Raw genomic sequence first — 24234 nt, forward strand, 5'->3', positions numbered from 1 at the left:
AGGATCCAGGATTTCTTCTGCATGAAAGGATAGATGGGTTTAGTAGTCTGTCCATAGTGATAGAGTATACAATATGCTGTATTATTAAAAAAAAGTACAATTTTAGAAAATATTAGGAAAACTGTTATAAAATATATAACATGAAAATCTACTGAGACTTTTGCAGCTTATTTAAAACAATGGAGTATACATTTGCAAATATAGATTACAAAGACAGTTCCACTGTGATGAAGGAAGTTTATTGTAATACAATTAAAAATATAAAAGATGAAAAAGAGTTATGGAAAAATAATCATAGTATGCAGATACCTCAGTATTCAGATTTTAGTGTAAATGATGTTTTTTCCTCTTCTGAAGATGGAAAAGAAGTTAAAGTACAGTCATTTCCTGATGCTTCAAAGACTTTTGGTGTGGAAGGTAATTATAATTATTCTTTGTAATATTTCAGAAAAAATATTTACTACACTTTTGATGTGATATATGTATTAATAATGTATATTCATGCTCTCAGATGAAGATGAATTCAGGATATGTACAATAAATGTTAAAAATATTTGGGTAAGATAAAGTAATGAGCAGATGGTGAAGGTTAGGTGTGGACCACTAAATCAGGAAGAAGAGATTAACAAGGTACTCCTGAACTGCAAAAGACCCAAGGGCTTATAATAATGAGGAACTCTTATTTATACAGTGTCAGTAGCATGCTAGGTGCTTAACAGGCAAATATTGGAAGACAAGGTGTGGGGATTTTAAAAAGCGCCTTAGTGTAGTCTATGGAACCTTTGCTCTTAAGTCACTTACACACTTTTGAAAATCACCCAAAGTCTTTGCCCCAAAGAGTTTGCAATCTAAAGGTGTGATCCTTTTGAGGTGGTAAATATATTCATCTTCCATTGATATCAACTGGAATTGAATGGATAGGAATGGACAGGAATAGGGATAAGGGAGTCGGAGAAAGCAGTGTGATAAAGCATAATAATAAAATGAGCCTTGTAAATTTTATGAATTTTGTTGATTTTTTAAAAAAAATCAGTAATATCTTTTTAAAATACTTTCAGTTTTAGATTGTGAGCTTTTCAGGGAAAGGACAGTCTTTGTGTGTGGACAGTGCCTGGCACACTGGGTTGTAGTTGGTACTGGAATACAAGTAATAAAAAAATATTAATAGTTAGCAGAGAATCATAGGCTTTTCTGGAAAAGTGGAATTTAAGGATTTACATGGAGAAGATGTTGGAAGCATGAATGGGGGTGCTAGATGAAGTGGACTTCATATAAGATGTTGGCCAGGCAAGATTGGCTGAAGGAAATAATGGGGCTATTGGTTATACAATTTGTTAGAATTAAGTGAGGAAAAGGTTAGACTAAAAATAGATGTTAGTAGCTGTATAGATAGGAAACAGTAGACAGGTAGGTAGAAGCTAAGCTATGTGGGGCCTTGAAGTTAAAGACAAAATGCTTTAGGACCTGTCTTCATTACAAGTCTAACCATGGATGGCTATCTGACACTATTAGGGATTTCTGTGTTCTAATAATTTTTGTTTTGTTTGACAACTTCAGAAAAGGGCTAACAAAAAATGTGTGAAGAGTCAGGTTGAATCAGAAATACTGAATCTACTATAATGAAAAAACAACATCATATAGTACACCAGTATTAAATTAATGCTATTTTTAGAAACATTGACTTGCAAAATCCACACTTTACTATGGCAAAATATAAATGTTTCAGTTATTGTCTGTACCTATTGTATAAGCCTATTGAAAATAGTAGATGAGTGTAGACTTCATGTCTGTCTGCAAGAGATTTAGAAAATTTCACTTGATGCTTCTATATGTCATGGCCCTTTACTACAGGCTCTGCCGTTTGTATAGTACCTACATTTTTAATCTCTTTACTGTTACAAAAGCATATTCACATGACAAGATGGCATAATACAACTTAATGCATGGTTCTGTTTTGTAGTAATTTATGTGGCTCTTAAGTCCTTTCTACACGTTGATACTATGAAAGAAAATATAGTTTAAAGACAATGTGGTCTTAATCCTGTAGCCATTCTATGCACATAACCCCCAATGAAATTATGAGGAGTTTTGCATGAAAGAATAAAGGACTGGGTTAGTGTATAAGGGCCCATGGACAGGGACACTTGTGGGGAAAAGATGTAGGATAGCTGAAAGCGTCAGAAGGGCATAATACTCAAGACACAGTAAGAAGTTAAATCCTTATGTAAAGGAAACCTAGGAAAAATAAATAAATGACCTATTGTGGTTGCATCAGGGACATTTTTAAAGGCCTGTAAATGAAAAAGAAATAAATAACAGGGTTGAATATAATGTGATAGGAAACGCAAAGTTACAAAGCAAAATGAGGTATAATCAATAAAGGATTTTAAAGGGAATGCATATTCAAATATCCTCTACAGTAACAAGTGCCTAACCTGTCTCCCTACTCCTAAACCCTCCATGACAAGTTTGTGACCTTCCCGTTGCTCTAAGCTGTGGAAACCCGTACAGACACCTCCCAGTTTCAAGCCCATGACCTCCCCATAGCTATCAAATCCTCCTATATCACCCGGTGCCCAATTACAAGTCTGCAACTCTCCATGGAATGCATATATAAGATTTAGGAAAATATTTTATAAAGGTAAATGGTAGAAAACAATGTCAGTTTTTATAAATCTGCTTTTGTTTCTTTAGGAACTGTAGAAAAAGATTTGGGGGTTTTGAGAGCTGTTACAGAAATCCGTATCCTTTTACTTACTGTAACTGGTATACATTTAAAACATAATTTAAAACATCTTATTTGTTATACTTGGTTATACTTGGTACCTCTAAAACATAGTGAACATAGGACAGTGTAATGATAATTATTCATTGCTTCAGTACATTTATTCTTAGATCATGTACTCAGACTTGTTTCTAAAAATGATATATTAAAATATCAGTATAAAAATACCTAATTCAAATAAAAAACTTCAAGTAAAGCTGAAGTGAATTAGTAAATAGATGTGTTCTACTTTTTCCATACTTTGGTTCTTTAATATTTGTTTTCTAATTCCCTAACACACTACTAGGCCAAAATTTTTAAAAAATGGGTGCCTAGAGTTAGGCTCCTCAAATCCATGTTTAGCAGCTAAGTGACCAGACTTTAAAAGCACTGAGCTCTCAACGACTCTAGTGATGTAAGTGAAAGCTGCTGGATGCTCACACTTTTAAAAGCAGGTTGTTACATAACCTTAGGAAAATAAGGGCCAAGATTTTAAAAAATGGGTACCTAAACACTCAATCAGCATTACATACTTTTCTTTACTCAGTCTTTGATTACTCTTACATATTGATTGATGTTTCCTTTTCTTCTTTGGTATTTTCCTTCCACTTCCTTCAGTATAAAAATAATATTGAAAAAACTAAACTTGTTATTTCTGTTGTTTGAAAATATACAGTAACAATACCAGTGCTTTATATACTAATCAGAGTTGAGCAAAAATATTTTAAAAATTGCTGTTAGTTTTAAGAGACTATAATTGAACCCCACTACATCTGTATTTTTTAATTCAACAGTACCTATAGGTCTTTGTGCTTTTGCCTCCCTTGGCTTTTCTGGGCAATTGCCCTCTTTTTGTGTGTGTTTGGCATATCTGTTTGTGGAGAAAAGTAAAGAAGCATAAAATTACATATACAGAATGAAGAAAACAACAAGACATTCATCTGGGTTTATGTGAAGTAGAGGTTTTGAAACCTGTTTTTTAAAAAATGTTAATTTAATGCTTTTGAATCTGAAGTGCACTCTCTCTCTTCACAGAGCAGACATGCACAGGCAGTGAATGCTCTACTTCATCCTGCTATACCTGTTTTATGGAGTAAAAGACAGTTTCAGTTCCTCTTCAGAGGGATCACTTCTAAGGATTGTTAATTTTCCATTTCTAGGTCTTAGTTTCTCCTAAGATTGCCATTACATTTCTAAAAGTTACTTGTGTGGTGTTTTTGTAAAATGGACTCCTGTCCACAAGGAATTTAACTGAAACCACCAAATCATTTGAGTTACATTTTGGGAGCTACCTGACATGTTTGCATCAGTGCAAGTTGTTTATTTAGGTCTTAATAAAGCAGCTATTATTTTCAGTTAAGAGAAAAAGATATGTGTTACATTCTTAACTGAATGGTTTGAATATGATCTTAAGCGGGTCAGTTTAGAAATATTTTCAAGGAATTCCCATATTTTAACTACATACAGTCCAAAGCTTTGGATGATGTAAGTAAGGAAAATTTCTTTATAATGTTTGCAGATCGTATTTAATATATTAAACATCTTAAATACACTAAAGTGCCATTTTGTTATTTACAAGTGTTACTGATGAATCATTAGTGAGGTACAGAGTATTGAAGCAGTACACATTTCAGGAACAGGTGAGCAGAATAGTAATGCAGCTCATTTAGAAAATGGCCCAGGATTAAATTTCTTTACTCATTTTGAATATATTTGTGTAAATTGTGTTTTGCACAGCAGTTTCACATGTGGGATTAATAAGAATGCTTTTTCCCGAACAAATATAATCAAATTTTGAAAAATAATTTTGGGAAATCAATAGCACAATTATGTTGCAGGGAAGACAGTCTTTTAGAAAAGGCTTTCTTATTCTATATCTAGGGATATACCAGGGTTCTTCATCATCTAGGAAGTCTTGAGGATTTTCCAATTTTTCCCTGCTTTTATTCTCCAATCCTCAAGGCCCCATATTGAAGCAACCATCCTTCCAGCAGAGGAAGACACTATTATGGGTGTTGCAGCCTTGTGGTTAGAATGAGCAGAGGGATATGTATTGGAGATTTAGGCCCCAATTCAGCAAGCATTTAAGCATGTACTTTAAGATGGATTGGGGCCTTAGGGAGTGGCTATGCAGACATCATATCCATTAGTTAACATTTTCTACAGAGAAGCTGATAAGATTAGTGTTTGCATAGGCAAAACAATCTTACATTTAAACTCCTCAGGGCCATAAAGTGTGAACCTTTAAAATCATATGAATTGGTATTATTTATATGTTTGCAATGTCTTTCCTCTGTTTTTTTCTCTTTTTGAAGTGCATGTCTATTTTTTCCATATCAGTTAGATGTCCCATTGCTCTGTAAGAAACCATTGTTGAGTAATACTGAGTCTATCTAATGAGTACCTTCTATCTAATGAGTAGGTACAAGATATAAGAAAAAATTGTGCAATATAACTTTAAGGAAAATCAACCTTACTTATAGCCATACTCTCCCATTAGTCTGCATACAGTACTCCCATTGAAGTCAACGGAAGGTTGTATAAAAAACATTAGTCTTTAGATTTAAATAGTTCATAAATTTAGCTTAGTGCTTTTAATAATACAGTTGTTTGTAAAGTACCTAAAGGACTTAATTACAAAATAATATAATTCACTTAGCCTCTTATATTCATGCTAATAGTTATTGCAATTATCTGTATATTTTAGAAATATTATGTTCAATCAAAGAAAATAGATTTTTTTCTAATCAGTTGGCCGAGCTTGTGAGGCCTTACACTCACCTTGATAACACTTCTCTGTTTTGAATGTTTGGATGTAACTTGATAACTTCTGATCATGCAATGTTCAATTCTGATTTTTTAGGGCATCTCTACATAATAGTTCTAGGTATATGGTAGTTCTTTAATAAATATTTCAATGGCAGATAGGCATAGAAAAAGACATTCTTTACTCTTTTGCCATTATTTAAAGTTCACATCTAATACAAAGTATCTAAACTTTAGAAAAAACATATTGTGTCATACAAGGAGTCACTCACGTACATATATCAACTTAATACTAATCCCTCCTGTGTATTTTTTTCCCTTCACAATTCTGTCAGAATGTATGAATGGGTACATTTGAATAGCTTCATCGTGCTTACTACTTTCTAATTCTTTTCTAGATTCTGTACACAGATAGGAATTTTGTGATTTGTGCGCCGACTGGTTCTGGAAAAACTGTAATGTTCGAACTAGCTATTACTAGATTACTAATGAAAGTGCCGATGCCTTGGTTAAATATTAAAATTGTCTATAGTGAGTATTATGCTAACTTTAACCAGTTAATTATTAGCTAGTAGTAATGATAGAAAATTATTTAAACTTTTACATTTTTTTATGTACACTTATTGGTTCCTTTTAATAAGCTTGAACTTAAATACATGATGACAACAAATTAAAACCTACTTCATAAAACTTATATATTATATCAGTGGTTATTGTTATAATCATATATTTGTATTACTATGGCAGCTGTTATTATTATTATTATTATTAATCATTATATTGTATAAGTGAGATGGGGACCATTGTATTAAGCTCTGTACAAATGCATAGTAAGAGAATGTCCCTGCCCCAAAGAGCATATAGTCTGAACAGACAAAGGCTGTGAGACAGAGGCTCAGGGAATGCCTTTTTCAGTGCTACAGTGATAGATCCAGAAACAGAACCAAGGTATTCTAAATCCCAGTCCAGTGGTCTGTCCACTGGATGACAACACTGCATTCCCATTAGCCATTTCTTCCTATCTAATATACAAAGCAGACAAGGCTAATAGCTGTCTACATTGACTTAATTGTAACTAAAATAAAATATAATTAGTATATTTGAAGGTAGTGACATCTCTAGATCTGTCATTCTGTTTTTCTTTCTGGTGAAAGGAACTTCTATCTTCATGTAGAGCAAATATGTTGGTGATTTTTTTCCTAACCTTGATTTGTCCCATTGTAAAGCCATCACAGTTTGGCAGAATTCAATATATTTGGTAGTCTTATCTTAAATGGTCAGCTTTGCATTTACAAAGGTTACTAGCTTAGTTGCATTAGGTAATATCTTGTATTGGACCAACGTCTGTCAGTGAGAGAGACAAGCTTTTGAGATACACATTCTATTTCTCACCAACAGATGTCGATCCAATACAAGATATTACTTCAGCCACCTCATCTCTCTAATATCCAGGGACCAACACGGGTGCAACAATATTTCATACCACATATTTAGTACTTTTTAGACGTGTATTATAGTTCCTCTCTGACAGTAGATGGAGACAGAACACTTGAAGTTTAGAGTTATGATACTGTTCTGTATCAAAGGGTCTTTCCCTGTCACAATCCATGCAAAGTGGACTTAAATTGGTTGGAAACAGCCAGTGGAGAGAGATGTTCTTTGCTGATGGAGGTAATTCTGCTGCCTTCAATACCCTGGCATAAGGAGACAGAGTGGACATGTCAGGGGCATAAGGTCTGTGAGGGGATTTGTTCCCCTCTAGCTTTCACTGATGATGCACCTGGGTCTGAGTGACTGAGGACCAGGGAGTCACTGGTGGCTCCTTGCCCCCTATTTTCTGGACCCCACATCTGTGAAGGGTGGAGAAATTGCCCCTCAAAATTGCTCCTGATAGCCCAAGATTTTCCTGGGTTTATTTGCTTGTGGCTTAACCAGAATTCTGTGGTAGTTATTTCCTATTAACGCAGACTACTGACATGCTGATCAGGTTTTTTGCTGGCCACTGAATCAGGAAATTGATTTATCTGAGCATCTTTACTCCTGGTACCTGCTCTCCCCTCACCCCCCCTTCCCCACCCCTGGCTTGCCAGTTAATGTATGCTGTTGTTGTTGCTTTTTCCAACTGAATTCTGACTACCTAGCCTAGAATGTAGTCTCAATAGGACAAACTTTATTCCTCCTGCTTCAGTATCATTGATGGATTACTTCTTTCACATGGTAAAGGTCCTGTGGTACTGCGTTTTCAATATGGGCTACACATTCCCATATGCTGGTATCTGTTGCTACTTGTAAATCAGTGTGGAGAATCAGGGCATCCCTTTTTTGATAGTTTAGAAAGAAGACACCACTTACAGAAGGTATGGTTTGTGTTGGCATCCTCAGGAAAAATTGTGTTGCAGAAGCCTCATCCTATGAATCTGTGCCTGATGATGAATTCTAGGCTTGCTTCCCACACCCCAGTGATTACAAATAGCTCTGTATTCAATCTAGACAGACTGAATCTAAGGAAATTGACTCTAATTCTGCAGTTGGTGGATAATGTTTTCTATTATGAAGACTCTTCCTATGTGTGTATGGAAGAGTGCCCCAGAAAAATCAAGCTTTAATTTGGAGTGAGGTTGGCCTTTATATATTAAGCTGTGTTTTCTTGTGGTTGTGTGAGAGAACCTTTGTCTGGCCCTGTCAGCTGGATGTTTGTTCTCCTGTGAGAGTCAGAAAACAACTGAGGATTATGAGAGGGCACAAGGCACTTTGATATAGAGAGATGTCTTCCAGAGGAACGTTCAAGTCTTCTGTCTCTCTTTGCTGGCAAGGAAGAACTATAGTCCAGAGATCAGAATTGGTGTAGCAGAAGGAAGTAATGCCATCATTAACTCAATGGATAAATTTTAATATAAACTTTGATTAATTAATTTTTTCAGGTTTTGCTCAGTTTTTTTCCAAAACGTATGCATTTATCAACTTAAGCAATCCAGTTGACATTTTTTTTTAAATCCTCTTTTCTCAGTGTAATTCCTCAATTTTATATCATTTTTAGTGGCTCCAATAAAAGCTCTCTGCAGTCAGCGTTTTGATGATTGGAAAGATAAATTTGGACCTATAGGGCTCAGCTGTAAAGAGCTGACAGGAGATACAGTGATGGATGATTTATTTGAAATACAACATGCTCACATTATTACGACCACACCAGTAGGTTTCATATGTAATTTTCTATTTTACTGATTTTTTTTAAACCAGAATTCTAAAGAAAAATGTATTGTAGAAATAATTAATTGGAAATAGTCTATTAGCAGTGTGTATGCTTCCAGGACTTCCTCTTGTTTTGAAGAGATTGGAAACTTTCAGGATAATTTTAAGGTTTTTTTACTTGCCTGTAAATTGCCATGCATATTTATAGTACTATATAAATAGTAATTAGTAATAAAATAATAATGTATCAAATGCAAAATATAGCTCATAAAAACTTTAGTGATTTTTTTTATCATAAGAATTTGGTCATGTTTAAGGTCTGTATATGCTACTACTTCTGAAATCTGTTTTTATAATTTCTTCTGCCCACCCCCACCAGGAAAAATGGGATAGCATGACTAGAAAATGGAGAGACAACTCTTTAGTCCAACTGGTACGACTGTTTCTCATTGATGAGGTAGTTGTTTTTATAGTTTGTTTATACTTGAAGATAAAAAGAAAACTTTTAGAAAGTATAACACTGTTATATATTTATTTTCACATATCTTTAGGTTAGAACGCAAGAATTAGACAGTGTTATTTCACAGATGTCTTTAATCATTTTAATAGGTACATGTTGTGAAAGATGAAAGTCGAGGTGCAACACTTGAAGTTGTGGTCAGTCGGATGAAGACTGTACAGTCTTCCCTTTCACGTATCTCAGAGAATCCTGACACAGTTCCTCCCATAAGATTTGTGGCTGTTTCTGCAACTATCCCAAATGCTGAGGATGTAAGATTTAAGTTTAATTACTTTTAAAAAAATATTTTTGTAATATTTTTTTCTTTTAGGTCATCTGTAAAAGCAGAGGTTCTTTGGACTATTCAGTTTATTTGAGAATCCTGAGGAACTTCATTTGAGAAATCTAAATAAGGAAAAGTGATGTAAAGATGTAAAATCAGCTTGGCATGAGTTTTAAAATAAAGTTGTCATTTCTGAGCTGTCAGCTGAAGACTGCTATCTTGATGAACATAGATACAACTTTTGGTCCAGCCATATGGAAATATCAATAAAAATTGATAAAGTACTATAGTTTTATATTTTTAATCAAAATGTTAAGGATGCAAACACAAGTCACAAAAGCCTGAGGACAGATTTTGATCTCAGTAGTACTGGTCTAATTTGGAGCAGAATTTGGTTTGCTCATTTAGGGAAGAAATTATTTTCAAGTGTATTAATAGTTTAGAATCTAGACGTGGCAAGAAAGGCTTAACATGTAAACTCTCTGTCAATATCATAGGGCATGTGGGACAGTAAAAATAATTGTTTACACAGTTCATTATTGTGCATGTGCTGTAGTTTGAATAGAGCATGCATAATAGTAGAGCCATTATTTTCAAGCCTCATTTTAACATGCTTTCTTGTTCTTTAAAGATTGCAGAATGGCTTTCAGATGGTAAGAGACCTGCTGTATGTCTGAAAATAGATGAAAGTCATCGACCTGTGAAGCTTCGCAAAATAGTTCTTGGATTTCCCTGCAGTAGCAACCAAACAGAATTCAAATTTGACTTAACTCTTAACTACAAAATAGCTAGTGTTGTACAAACATACTCTGAGCAAAAACCCACCCTTGTGGTATGACATGTTTTTCTCTTAACGCTTTTAAAATTCTTGGGTTTTTTCTTATTACAATTCATACAAAAAAGTATTTTCTTATTTATAGTTTTGTGCCACAAGGAGAGGAGTACAGCAGGCTGCTTCAGTTCTTGCAAAAGATGCTAAATTTATGATGACTATGGAACAGAAACAAAGGTAGATTTATATTTGTTGTAGTTGCTAACCATAGAAATGTAGGGAAAGGACTTTGATAGGTCGTCTAGTCCAGTCCCCTGCATTGCGGCAGGATTAAATATTATCTAGACCATCCTTGACAGGTGTTTGTCAAACCTGTTCCTAAAAACCTAGTGACAGAAATTCCACAACCTCCTTAGATAATTGAGGCCAGTGCTAAATCACCCTTATAGTTAAGTTTTTCTTAATGTCCAGCCTAAATCTTCCTTGCTGCAATTTAAGTCCATTATTGCTTGTCTTGTCCTCTGTAGATAAAGGGAACAATATTTCACCCCCCTCTTCATAATGACCTTTTACATACATGAAGACTGTTAGGTTCCTTGTCAGTCTTCTCTACTCCAGACTAAACAAACATAGTTCTTCGAGTGGTAGTCCTTATATATATTCCATATGTGGGTGCACATGCGCTGAAGCCGGAACTGTTTGTAGTAGTGTTCATCGACCTGCATGTGCGTTGGCCATGTCGTGCATCCCAGATCTTATAAGACTGTGCAGGTGATGCTCCTCTAGTTCCCTGTTAACCGCTGCATGGCCAGAGTCGGAACCCTTGTCCTTCCTTGCTACGTTACCTTCTTTTTGTCTGAATAAGACAGTTTTTCTACTTCGTTGTATATAGTTCTTCAAAGTTCTTAGCTGGTTGGTTAGCTTTCTGTTACTTTACCCTGTGTGGGGCCTCCCACCCACTGCAGGGGACAGTGCCCCAGCAGGCCAGCTTTAAAAGCTGTGCTTCCTGCCCGCACTCCTTCTCAATGAGTGACAAGCACCAATGCTGCCTTTACTGCTTCAGTGAAGCTCTCATCATTGCCTGTTGTGGTCCCAACGACCCCACCACCCCACCGCTACAGCCTCCACCACCTTTGTTTTCCTGCAGTGCTCTTCCAAACACACTTTTGATCAGCAGCGGCTGATGCAGCAGTTGGCAAAGGCGTTCTATGGAGTCTTGCTTCCTGCGGGTCCTCACTCCCACCTCCATGTTGAGTACTGCTTGCTATGCTACCCAGATATGGAATTCACATAGGGACTATCAGTCGAAGAAGTGGAGGTTACGTACTGTAACTGGAGATTTGAGATGTGTGGTCCCTGGATTCTGATTCTGCTCCCTCATCCCCTTTGCTGTGAGCTCTGTGCTTGTTGGTAAGAGGAAGCACATTCACTCTGCAGTCTCATAATATCTCAGATGCACCACGTGGCCGATGTACGACACACACGGAGGTTGACAGATCCTACTACAAACAATTCTGGCTCTGGTGCATGGTGTGCATGTGCACCCACGTATGCAATCCAGATAGGGACCACACATCTCGAAGAACCTCCAGTTACAGTAACCTCCATTTTTTCCATCTGTTCTCATAGGTTATATTTTCTAGACTTTTAATCATTTTTGTTGCTTTCCTCTGGATTTTCTCCAATTTATCCACACCTTTCCTGAAGTCTGGTGCCCAGAAGTGGACAGAGGACTCTAGCTGAGGCCTTATCAGTGCTGAGTAGAATGGAAGAATTACTTCTGATGTCTTGCTTACACCACTCCTGCTAGTACATCTGTGTCAAAGTGCTGGGCAACAGCAACTGTACCAGCACTCTGATCGCTGGATCACCAATTAAATCACCCTGGAGGGGCAAATATTTGCTTAATTGATAGCCTGGGATGGGCTGAGGAGAGCCCCAAAGGCTAATTAGCCTATTAGCCCAGTAAGTAGAAAAGGCACAGGAAGGAATTGCTCAGGGAAGAAAAGAGAGACAGGCTTTTGAGAGTCAGCGCCAGGAGAGACCTCTCGGGGAAGATACCTTCTGTCTCCCTTCTCCTTGACTGAGTGAGCTAAGAACTGTATGCTTGTAAATGTAGAGCTGCACAAGTTTGTAAAGGTGGTGGGTAGAACACTGTAAATAAATTGCACAAGTCATTTGAACAGAAGGTCTCCAAGCAGTTTGTATCTACATAAGAGAAAGGAGCAGGATGCTACCTGCCACAACATTCCAGAATTGTTTTCTTTTTTTGCAATAGTATTACAGTGTTGAATCATATTGGCTGTATGATCCATTATAATCTCCAGATCCTTTTCTGCAGTCTTCCTTCCTAGGCAGTCATTCTACTTCGAGTGATTGCTCATATCCATTCCAATATAGGTGAGTGCACACCACCGTGCATGGTTCCCGGAACTTTTTTCCTTTAGCGGACCCCGTAGGGTTGGCTCTAGTGCCCCCTGGAACTCTGCGTGCATGCCGCGGTATATGAGGCACTGCCGACCATACAGCCCCTCAGTCCCTTCTTTCTGCCAACTCCGGCAGCGGCGCGGGGGGTGGGTGTGGAATGGACATGAGCAACACATCTCGAAGAACAACAGTTACTGGTAAGTAACCTTGTTTTCTACTTTGAGTGATTGCTCATATCCATTCCAATATAGGTGATTAAAAACCAATACCTCGGAGATGGGAAGGAGTTACCAGTGAGCTGCCCTGGGCAAGGCTCTGCTGCAACCTGTGTCCTCTCTCGCCTGCTGAACAATGGCGTAGTGGGACGTGAAGGTGTGCACCGACAACCAGGTGGCAGCTTTGCAAATGTTCTGCAGAGGCACTCTCTCCAGGGAGGCCGCAGAGAAGGCCTGAGCTCTGATTGAGGGCACTGTGATGACACCCAGAAGTAGCACATTTGCCTGTTCATAGCGGCACTTGATGCAGGATGTCCTCCATGCGGAGATGTGCTGGGCGGAGACAGGTGATACTTCCGTCCGGTCCGCCACTGCGACAAAGAGCTGCATTGATTTCCGGAGCAGCTTTGTGCGCTCGACGTAGAAGGCTGGCTCATCCCACATCCAGCCAATGTCATCTCCCTTCCTCTTCCAAACCGTGCGGTTTGGGAAACATGGAGAGAATATCTTGGTTACAATGAAATTGGGAAACCACCTTGGCAGGAAGGCTGGGTGTGGCCTCAACTGCACCTTATCTTATAGAACAATGTATAAGGGGGCTCCGGGGTCAAGACCCTAATTTCGGAGACCCTCCCGGCTGAGGTAATGACCAACAGGGAGGGTACCTTCCATGAAAGCATGAGCAGAGGGCACGGGTTCAAAAAGGGGCCCTATGAGTCTCGAGAGGACCAGATTGAGATCCCAGGGAGGCACCGGGTCACGGACCTGCGGATAAGCCTCTCCACCCCCTTGAGGAACCTGACTGGCATGGGATGGGAGAACAGGGGGTTCCCCTCTAGTGGCTGATGGAAGGCAGAATGGCTGCCAAGTGAACCTTCAACAAGGTCAGCGCCATACCCTTGAGAATGTTAATTCAAAAATATTTTAAATTATCTCCTTTTTGAAGAATACAAACATTAATTTCAGTGAGCTTGCAAAGACTTACACATATGAGTTGTCCCATTGGATGTAGTTCCATTGAACTAGTCACAGATGCATGTGCTTAATTTGAGGTACTGTAAGTCTTTGCAGGATTAAATCCTTAGTAAACACTGTCCTGACTTCTGTTAGTGGTTGATATAACTACCTGGTGAAATAAATAAAGCTAAATTTTCAGTTTAGTGTACAGCTCCTGTTAGGAATAATAGGAGCTGTGAGTCTAGTGCAATCCCAAAATGTGTTCATTAGATCCCAATTCAGGAAGGATGCTTAAGAATGAGTTTAATTCCCATTTTAAATCAATGGGATTTAAGCACATGCTTAAATGTTTTCCTTAAAAGTGATGGCATGTCCACATATTTAAGCATTTTCCTGAATTGAGGCCTACATGTATATTTTAATACAGACATTAAAGTTTATTTGAAGGCTGTGCTTGTTTAATCAGATTTCAAATGGATCTTGAGATAATTATGATACAATTCTGTGTGCAGAATTTCAGACACTGTAAAACAAACCATTAATCTATATTATTATCTGTTTGAAAAATAGTTGAAACTCTTTGAGCCCAGTCATTATTATTATTATTTATTATTATAATTAATCAGTCAAAACTCTCATTGAAATTAGAGTAGTTTGAAGAAGTGAATAGAAACTTTGCTTGAGAAAGTACTGCAGGATTGTATCCACAAATTTTCTTCCCCACGTCCAAATTCTTGTGTGCCCTTTTTATATTTAGAAAAGTATTGAGATGAATAGTCCAACATTCATGAACAGGCTTATAGTAAAAATAGTGTGTGGATTATGGGAAAATAAACAGATCCAAATTCTTCAATCTTTATTCAGGGCCAGATGCTCCTCTTCAGTTGCATTGATGTAGTGGAGAGAAGCCTGCACAAAGTAAGAGAGGTGCAAAATAAGAGCCACTCTTTAGCATTCTCTTCCTCTCCCCAAACCTGTGGAAGCCACTTTAGACAACTAGCATGAGGTTGGTCAGGAGTGGGTCTGATCTGATGGAACAGATGGGTAGCTACTCATTGTGACATGCTCTTCTCCCAGATTGGTGGAAACATTCTTTACTCATCTGAAGTTGCTTTAATGCCACTCATTAGAAGTCTCATAAACTCATGTTGTTACTGAGGGTAATTGTGGTATAAAAGCAGAGGGATCAGTGAATGAGGGAAAGTGGCCCCCAAAGAACAGTGTGAAGGGCAGTTGCTTGTGAGTGTATCCCTTGGATCTTTGGGAAATGTGCAGTTTGAAGGTTATACTCCCTGCTTTCTCCATGGCTCTCTTCATAGAGTTTCTGGTATTCACTGTCATCCTCCTGTAGATTTTACCATGGGAGAGTACAATAATGAAATTTAGGTTTTGCCTATAAAGAGGGTTAGTGTGTAGCGAGTTGAGGTGTAAATGTACAGTGCACTAACGTGCTGTGTACTAAATTGCTATGTGGATCTGTTGTGTGCACTAGAAATTCCATAGTGCACTTTGACTTACTGCTGTTTGAATCAACAGTAAGTTAGAGTGGTTTGCAGAATTTTCAGTATGTGGTAGCAGGTTCCACTTGGTCAGTCAGTGCACAGAATGCCAGAGCTCTGTAGATTTACAACCCATGTTTCTGGCTATTAATATAGACATGTAGACATTACTTAAACAATGGGAGATTTACTTGAGTTTGAATTACAGGATTTAGTCCTCTGAAAACAAATAGATTTTATTTTCAAGTATCCAAAAGGTAATTATACATGAGAAAAATTATTTTAAAATTATGACATATACTTTGACAATGACCTTTTAGTATTCTGAAATGTAGATATGAAATAGGAATGTATTGAAAAACACAAAGATGTGACAGAAATATGGACAAATAAATTTAAACATAGAAGAATAAATCTTGCTGACTCAACATGTATAACTGGTGGAATCAAAGTTTAATATCATTGTGAAGAGTTCTTCATGGGATGTCAATTATATTTTTAAAACACATTGGTATGTCTTTATATTGTATATAAATTAGTAGAAATGCTTTATAATTTTTTGGTTTTAAAAAGTACTTACTGTTTTTGTCTCTTATGTAGATTACAAAAGTGTGCAAATTCAACAAAAGATGCCAAAGTGAGAGGTAAGTAGAACAATGATAATTTTTGGCAATGTGAATTAATAATATTTGCTTGATGAAGGTTGGTAAAGGCAATGGAGATAATTATTTCATTTTCAGATCTTTTAATATGTGGTGTGGCTTATCATCATGCTGGTATGGACATATCTGATAGAAAAATAATTGAAGGAGCTTTTACTGTGGGAGACTTACCAGTACTTTGTAAGTTACCAAACTTTTGAAAGTCAAAACATCGTTACTATATTTTCTCTTTTTATAATACAGTGAGAGATCTGTATTTAGAGAAAGTAAACATTATGAGTCTCTCATTCATTTGTACGTCATTAAATCCAGGATGATAGAGGATATGGTTCTGCAGCTGTGTATGAGTAGGTGAATTTGCTTAAAAAAGTATACAGGACATTTTAAGTGCTACTATAGTACAAATGATACTAATACTCACATGAGGCTGCATGATTAGGACTGTAATTTAGGGTTTGAGCCTGCATTCTTCAGGCATTCATAACTTCCATTAAGTTCAGTGTTTATTTTCCCTTCAAAAATAAGTTCGTCAGTGTATTACTTCTCCATTGAGGAAGAATAATACTAGTTGAACTAAAGAGTTGGCTTTCCATTTTCTAATCATGTTATCCTATTCTTAGAGAAAATGAATTAAACGTGAAAAATATTATCTAAATATGACCAAATTCTTCAGGTAAATCAATACACTTCTTGTGGTTTACTAATATGTCTTTTGTATTTGATGCTATCACGGCTGGGTGATGGGTGGCCAGACCTAGTAGTTGGACCCTGAAGTCTGCAGTCACGTGTTAGGGGCCAAGTGAATTGATTGGGTTGGGATACTGGGAGGTCAGAATCAGGAGACAAACTAGAGATCAGAACCACAAGTTGGAAAGTGAGGCTGGATCAGGATACCAGATATAAGGATCCGTGGACTAAAACCTAGGACTGCAGACCCTGAAATGGCTGATGTTCCCACATTGCCACCAGGAGGGGATGCAGAGCCGCATCCAGGAAGCACTGAGGAGAGGTGATGTTGAAGGAAGTACAGCCCAAAGGACCCAGAGTGACGGTACCATGCAGCCAAGCACACTCTTTAGCCCAGGCAGGTGCCCCAGGAAGTTGTCTGGGCAACCACACAGACTTCTGGCCTGCTGCAACTCCAGTCCTCACCTCATTTTCTGGTCTCTGACTCCAGTCGGACCCTGATTCTTGCTTAGTGAACCCAGCTCTAGCAATTCCTCTGATCTCTGTTCACTGACTTTCATCCTTGATGTGTGGACTCCAGCCCGGCTGTGATTGCTAGGCCAGACAACCTACGCCTTAGGTCCTTACACCGGGAAATCAGGAGCAGGAGACAAACTGTAGGTCAGTAACCACCAGTCAGGCACCAGGAGGTAAGCCAGGTTGGAATGCCAGGAGATCAAGCTGGGGAAGGAGGAGCAGATAGTAGGTAGTGGGAATTACAAGGCAAGAGGGTGGAGTCCTGTTGTTCAGATGCCTTCCTGTTCCTGCTGCTGGCTTTAAGTGGGGCCAGTGTGCCCAACAGCCACTTTGGGGACTCTGCGAATTGGAACTTAGGGGCAGTGTGTCACTACTGGGGCTGGGCTTTATGGTTCTCAGGTAAGCTATTGCCAGAAGGCTGCCTTGTGGAGGGTTGGAGCCTGATTGCTCCTATGAACCTTGTGGGTCTGGAATTTGAGACGGGTGGGTCACGAAAAATACATTATTATGAGAGTGATTATTTTAGTACTGTAAGTGTGCATGTCACTTTACAGCAAATTAAAAGACCTGAAAACTGTCCTTAAGTGTACTAGTCACAACAAAACAGGATGAAGTCATGACTATATTCAAAGTATTGTTGAACTACTTCCATTGAATGAATAGCAATTACTTCAATGTGAGTTTTGGTACATGAGGAATGAAGGATTGAACTCTGAATTACCTGTAAATGTTAACAAATATTTAAATACAAATATGTTGGATGTGTTTAGTTTTTAAGGGAGCATTTGACAATACAGAAATCATGATCAGATACACTGAAATACTGTATATGAATGTGGATAAAGATTATGGACCCAGTCCTATGAGCTGCTGAGTGTCCTTAACTCCCATTGACTTCTTTAGAGTTGAGAGTATTTAGCAACCCACAGGATTGGGCCATATATTTGTTGCTTTATTTAAAATCTTGCTAGTATATAGAATACTGTCTATTATTAAATTAATATGCTTTAAATCTAATGCAGTTACTACTAGTACCTTAGCTATGGGAGTAAATTTACCTGCACACCTGGTAGTTATAAAATCTACAATGCACTATGTTGGAGGAATGTTTCAAGAGTACAGTGAGACCGATATTCTGCAAATGATTGGGAGAGCAGGGAGGCCTCAAGTAAGTTAACTCTGTATTTTATATTAATGCTTTCTACATCTGGATTAGTAAAAGCTATAGTGTACACTTGACAAATAAATAAAAAATACCACAATTTAAGGGATAACATTTGCTTTTTTAAAGTTTTGTTATTTGTAAGTGAATTATTGAGTTAAAATAATGCTAAAGGAAGAGACCTGGGTGACGTAGATAGATCAATGGAGATCTCTGAGCAATGTGAAACTGTAGTATAAAAAGCAAATGAGATGTTAGATCGTATAAGGCAGGGGTGGCCAAAACATGGCTCCTGAGCTGCATGCAGTTCTTTCACAATTAAAGTGCGGCTTATGGAGCACCCTGTGGGGGCCCCCCCCCCATTCTTCGCCTACCAGACTGGGGTGGGGAGCTTGGAGCTTCTGCCCTGCAGCAGGGTGGTAGGACTAGAGGATTCTGTCCAGTGGAGAGGGAGGGGAGTCAGTAAGTTTGGCTGGTCCTACGGATATTGCTAAGGCAAAAAAATCTCCGGCAGCTATGCACACGAGCACACATACATCTAACATGGAATGGACATGAGCAACACATCTTGAAGAACAACAGTTACGAAAGGTTAGTAACCGTTTTTTTTCAACTTGTGGTCCGTGGACCCCGTGGATCTGCAGACTATTAAGATTTCCAAAGGGTCCACACCTCCATTTGAAATTTTTAAGGGGTTCACAAATGAAAAAACATTGAAAACCCTGCCCTAGACTGCGTCTTGATAGATTAAATAATATATTATTGAATGTTACACATTAGCAGAAATTCCTATACCTACGATGGTATGATCTCATTCTACTGGAGCTGTGGCAGCTTCTTTTGCTTGCCTTAAGCAAGTCCCTGTTACTGAAATTTGCAGGGCTGCAACCTGGAGTTCTGTATACATATTTAGTAAACATTATTCTCTCAATTTGGCTTCAAGAGCAGATGCTAGGTGGTGCAGTGGTGCTTCAGTCTCTGTTAAGTTAGGACTGTGTTCTCTCCTCTATGTTATTTTTGGCACTGCTTATTAAACTATCCATGAATGGGAATACACATAGCCATTCAAAGAAGAAATGAAGGTTACTTATTTGTTACTGGAATTCTTTGAGATGGCTCTGCATAGTCACACTTCCCACCTGCCTTCCACTCTTTCTCAAGGTCCTTTTGTTTTGTGTCTCTGGTTTGGTGGTGGAAGGAACACAGGTGGTACAGGGTGCTGTGCCCTGTTATATAGCCTCACCCTCAGAATATTGAGAAACTCTGAGGGGTAAAAGGGGTTGTGCGAGTGTTCTAACAGACACTGCTTGGAGAAGGTTCTACCACTAGGTACTATTAGGAAGCACAATACCCATAAATGTGGATAAGCAGAACCATCTCAAAGACCTCTGGTTACAAGTAACCAACCTTAATTTCTTTGAGACTTTGGCGATGATGTAGTCCACAATCCAGCCTTCTTCCCCCTGCTATGGAGTCCAGTACCCTTGGAATTCTGTGGTGGAGAAGGAATTAAGTGATGGTTGCCCCGCTATGCCCTGTATGCTGGTGGTAAGGGGCACGAGAACACTTCATGCTCATGTGCATCCCAATGGACACAGCTGGACAAAAGACTCTGATCTCAAGCTCCATGTGCACCATAAATGGAATATATATGTAGACAACACATCTTTAAGAACTCTGATTACTGTACATATAAATAACTCTTCTTTCTTATCTTTGTCCATTAGAAAAAACTATACATGATTTTGCTGCTAGAGGTCCTGATTCAGCAAGATACTTAAACATATGAATAACTTTAAGCATGCACTTAAATTCATTACTGAATCAGGAACTTATCTGAGTAAGAGCTGTTTCCATATGTACCACATAGATCAATCCAAATTAAAATATTAGGAAAATTCCAATACAGAAATAAACCATATACATCTAGCTCCGTATTTCCAATTCAGAACAAAGCAAGAGGGAAAGTTAAGGTTGGTTGCTGAGCACATGAGGTAACTTGATAGTGAGTAATGAAGTCAGTGGGGAGTTGGGTGTATCTCTTAAAAGTTCATTTGCAGCCTTTCTTACATTTGGCAATAATTAATGAAATGATCAGTATCAAGAATTGGTTCTCTGATCTTGTATTTAATAATCATTCATTTAAGAGTTGCCATCCTCTTGAAGGAGGAATTGACAATCTTGTTAATCATAAGACTAGTGTCCAGCACTGCAGAGTGCATTAAAAGACTTTGAAGTGAATTCTCTCCAGTCCTTCTCATTCAGAAGGATTGTGGTTGTGACGTGCAGTTCGGATGAGGTGGGGTATAGAAATCACTTGTCTGATGTTAATGGATTTTTCCAAATACGTATTTGTCCACTCAGTAAGTGGGATTCTCTTTTGTGTATTCACAGTATTGTGTAACAACTGTGCAAAATTATATTGCTCCTCATACTGTCTATACTATATGCATGTTAGAGCAAATAGGTGAGTAGCAACCAGTCTGGCTGCAACAAACATTTAAAAAAAATTTCAGGTACAGTTCAATGTGTAAATGGATTTATCAGGATTTGTATTTCAGATGTTGATGGCTTGGCATTCTTCAACAGGTTAAACATAACATTTAAAAAATCTATTTTAAATGGTTACCAAAGATATGAAACACATATTTTAGGTGTCCCCTGGTAAATTTTAAAAGTGCGTTTGTTCTTTTTTCAGTTTGACTCTACAGCTACAGCAGTTATCATGACTAGGTTAAGTACCAGAGAGAAATATGTACAGTTGTTAAATGGTGCAGATACAATAGAAAGCAGGTAACTAAGTAATTTTGCCATAAGCATACTGATAGACAGAACCAACAGAATATATTTACTTATTCTTTTGGCTTATTCAGGCAAAATTGATCCCACAGATTATAAAAGAGAGGTTTATGGGGAAATCATATAGAGGCTCATCAGAGGTGGAAACTTCGTTTTATCTATTCAGTGTCTGGGAGAATACTAATCAAGAAAAGCAAAATAATAATTAGGTAGTGCAACAATGTAATTACAGAAACTTTCTTTTCTTTTTAAAGAATCAATTTTAATTGAAAATAATTAGTTACAACATGTAGAAAAAATAAAATATTTTAAAGTAAGAGCTTTTATACCTAGCAGTAATATATATATATATGGTAAGGTGAGGTGTGTTGATGATGGTGGGAGGAGGCAGAAACTTGCTCATGACTAGAGATATGGAGTTCTCAGTTCAAATTGTACTTTGCTCTATCTAATGTTGAGAGTGCTAAACCTAAAGTCAGACTTGCAGTTCTGATGATGGAAGATTGGGAGGAGAGGGCAGCTTGATGGACACTGAAACTGGGAATGAGGTGGGAAATACAACTTCATGGCTTTGGTGCGGTGATGGGAAGGAGAAGATAGTGTCTGAATTCTGAAGCTTTAGGGTGTGACTGATCACTGAAGGTGAGATTAAAAAAGAAATCAGTTACCACATGAGTGATACTCTTGCTAATAAAGTGATATGCATATAGAGTAATGGTGTGGGATGGTGATCAGCAATACTCAACTGCTGTCCATTTATTTATTTAATAGGTATTCCATTTCATAAAAATAAATCCTGTAATTTGGGCATCTATCCCATAAACACCATAGATATCTGTCAGACACCCCAATCTTGAGCCCATTCCCTTTCCAGTAGTCCAAGAAAAAAAGATGAACTTTGCAATGTTCCCATAACATTGACATGTATACTACTGCGTGTTGCAGCAGTGTACGTGTGAGCGATTTCACAATTACTTCAGTAGCTTAATATTAGAGGTGAGCTCCTCTTATCAATTCATTTGGTATATTACAGTGGAATTTAAATGCTAAAATAGAAATCTTATAAACTAAATCTAGTTAAGGCTTAAACTCTTTAATATTTCCCAAAATATCAAGAATATAATGCAATATGTAAATATAGATAGTTTTGTTTCCTGAATGGTAATGATATCCAACAGCCAAAACTATAAATCTATTTCTTTTGCTGAATGGAGTCCATTCCATAACTAACAACTTGAATTCTAGATCATTTAAATATTTTTTTACTTTTTTATACTGGGTACAGTAAAAAGCAGCAGCAATAAGTGGACTATTTACTGTAAAATGTAATTTATAATTGTTTCTAAAAATAAAGTTTAGATGTTTTTATACTGTTGATTTATACTTATTATAATTAAATCAAATTATATTTATAATTGGTTTATCTTTTGTTCCTTATTAGTTTGCACAAACATCTTGTTGAGCATTTAAATGCAGAAATAGTGCTGCACACCATCACGGATGTGAAAATAGCTTTGGAGTGGATACGATCAACTTTCCTGTACATCAGAGTTTTGAAAAATCCCGTTCATTATGGTTTGTTGCTTTTAAATTGACTAGACTGTGATACTGGATTATATGTCATGTCTAAGATAAAGTAGGTTACAATGAACTACCTGCATTTTTGGCAAGTAATTTTCTGTTAGTGAGAAATGATAAAAAAAAAGATTAGTGTTACTTGTTTTCTCTTGTCTTTTATGGACTGTCATTTCAGTAGGGATTGAAGACAATGGAATTGTTAAAGGTGACCTGGAACATTTTTAGGAAAAAGCATTTCAACCGTGTTAACATAATTAGCAGGCATTTCAACATATTTTAAAATTGTTCTACTTTTTCATTAACAGGTCTGTAAAATTTCAGCCTATGATTACCAACTTCCCACTGTGTTGAGGCATCACAGCACACACAAAGCTGGTGGCATATTACCATTATTTTTAAGCTATGAGTATTGAGTGTGCCTCCAAGGAAAAGGTAAATCAACTTTTATTTAATATTGAGTGTTTTTTCTTTTTAATATCCTTATTTTATAGAAGATAAAATAAGGATATTAAAATTCAGAAAACTGCTTCATATTGAATAAAAACAGATCTATCTTTTTCCCCCAAAGGCAGATTTTCTGCTTCACCACTGATCATATGGGCTACTGACCCAACCAGCATAAGGCATTCTAGGGTGCTTTGCAGAGTGGGATGTCTATGATTGTGATTGTGGAACAGTTGTTTTGTGGCACTGAAAAAGAAAATAAATAATTGGTAAATTTAAATCTTTTTGGTTGATATATTCTCAAGTGATAAGTGTTTGGACATTGAGCAGCTGTTAGTAAGGTACTCTTGACTCTTTTTTTAATATATGTCTGTTTAACTTTAGGATATTCTTAAAACCATTGTACTATTAATTGAAAAGCTATATAAAAATAATACAAAGATTACAATGCCCTGCAAAACCAAGACCATTATTAGTTAAGACTAATACAGTTAGAGGCCCATGACATTGGCACTATCAGAATCCAAATAAATTAAGTTCACCCAGATTTCAGTCTTTTGCTTCCTGGTTTGGTAGGAAATGGAAACGTCACATAAGAGATGCTCTTAACTTTTTGGGAGGAGGAAGATGAAGAAAGCTGTATATTGTTGGAGGCCTACTAGCTAGGAAATTTTTGCTAGAAAGGAAAATGTGCTTTAAGGAACCCTTGTTCTTGTCTATGGATAGATGCTGATGCTCTATGGGCTATCTAACAAAGAAGTGATAAGGATATTCCTGCAACAATGCTAAGAAATTCTCAGTGTGGTTGGAAAAAAACAACATTACATGAAGTTATGAGGTCAAAGTCCCAGATCTCTGTTGACTATTCCTGAAAGAGGCCAGGATTCTGAAGGGCTTGGATTGATAAACCATTGTGATAAACAATGGATGGCAAATAAAAACTCTAAACAGCCACCCCATCCTTAATTCAGATTTGAGTCTAGAGTTTTAGTACTAAGGATCCCATGGTATGAAA

The 24234-nt window shown here is 37.3% G+C and overlaps 1 protein-coding gene across 1 annotated transcript in view; it reads left to right on the forward strand.

Annotated features, from left to right (window-relative positions):
- The first annotated feature begins 5893 nt into the window (after positions 1 to 5893).
- Positions 5894 to 24234, forward strand: part of HFM1 (helicase for meiosis 1) — a 72486-nt gene continuing 54145 nt past the window's right edge. The window contains exons 1-11 of the mRNA XM_067538255.1: positions 5894 to 6061; positions 8568 to 8719; positions 9099 to 9176; positions 9329 to 9490; positions 10133 to 10333; positions 10422 to 10510; positions 15972 to 16015; positions 16112 to 16213; positions 18259 to 18404; positions 21097 to 21191; positions 22639 to 22772. Of these exons, the coding sequence (XP_067394356.1) occupies positions 5989 to 6061; positions 8568 to 8719; positions 9099 to 9176; positions 9329 to 9490; positions 10133 to 10333; positions 10422 to 10510; positions 15972 to 16015; positions 16112 to 16213; positions 18259 to 18404; positions 21097 to 21191; positions 22639 to 22772 (1276 nt within the window). The 5' untranslated portion in view covers positions 5894 to 5988. The remainder of the gene's footprint in view (positions 6062 to 8567; positions 8720 to 9098; positions 9177 to 9328; positions 9491 to 10132; positions 10334 to 10421; positions 10511 to 15971; positions 16016 to 16111; positions 16214 to 18258; positions 18405 to 21096; positions 21192 to 22638; positions 22773 to 24234) is intronic.

The sequence above is a fragment of the Emydura macquarii genome, unplaced genomic scaffold, assembly GCF_026122565.2.
Source record: "Emydura macquarii macquarii isolate MOO-44397 ecotype Brisbane River unplaced genomic scaffold, CSIRO-AGI_Emac_v2 contig_480, whole genome shotgun sequence".
NCBI classification, from domain to species: domain Eukaryota; kingdom Metazoa; phylum Chordata; order Testudines; family Chelidae; genus Emydura; species Emydura macquarii.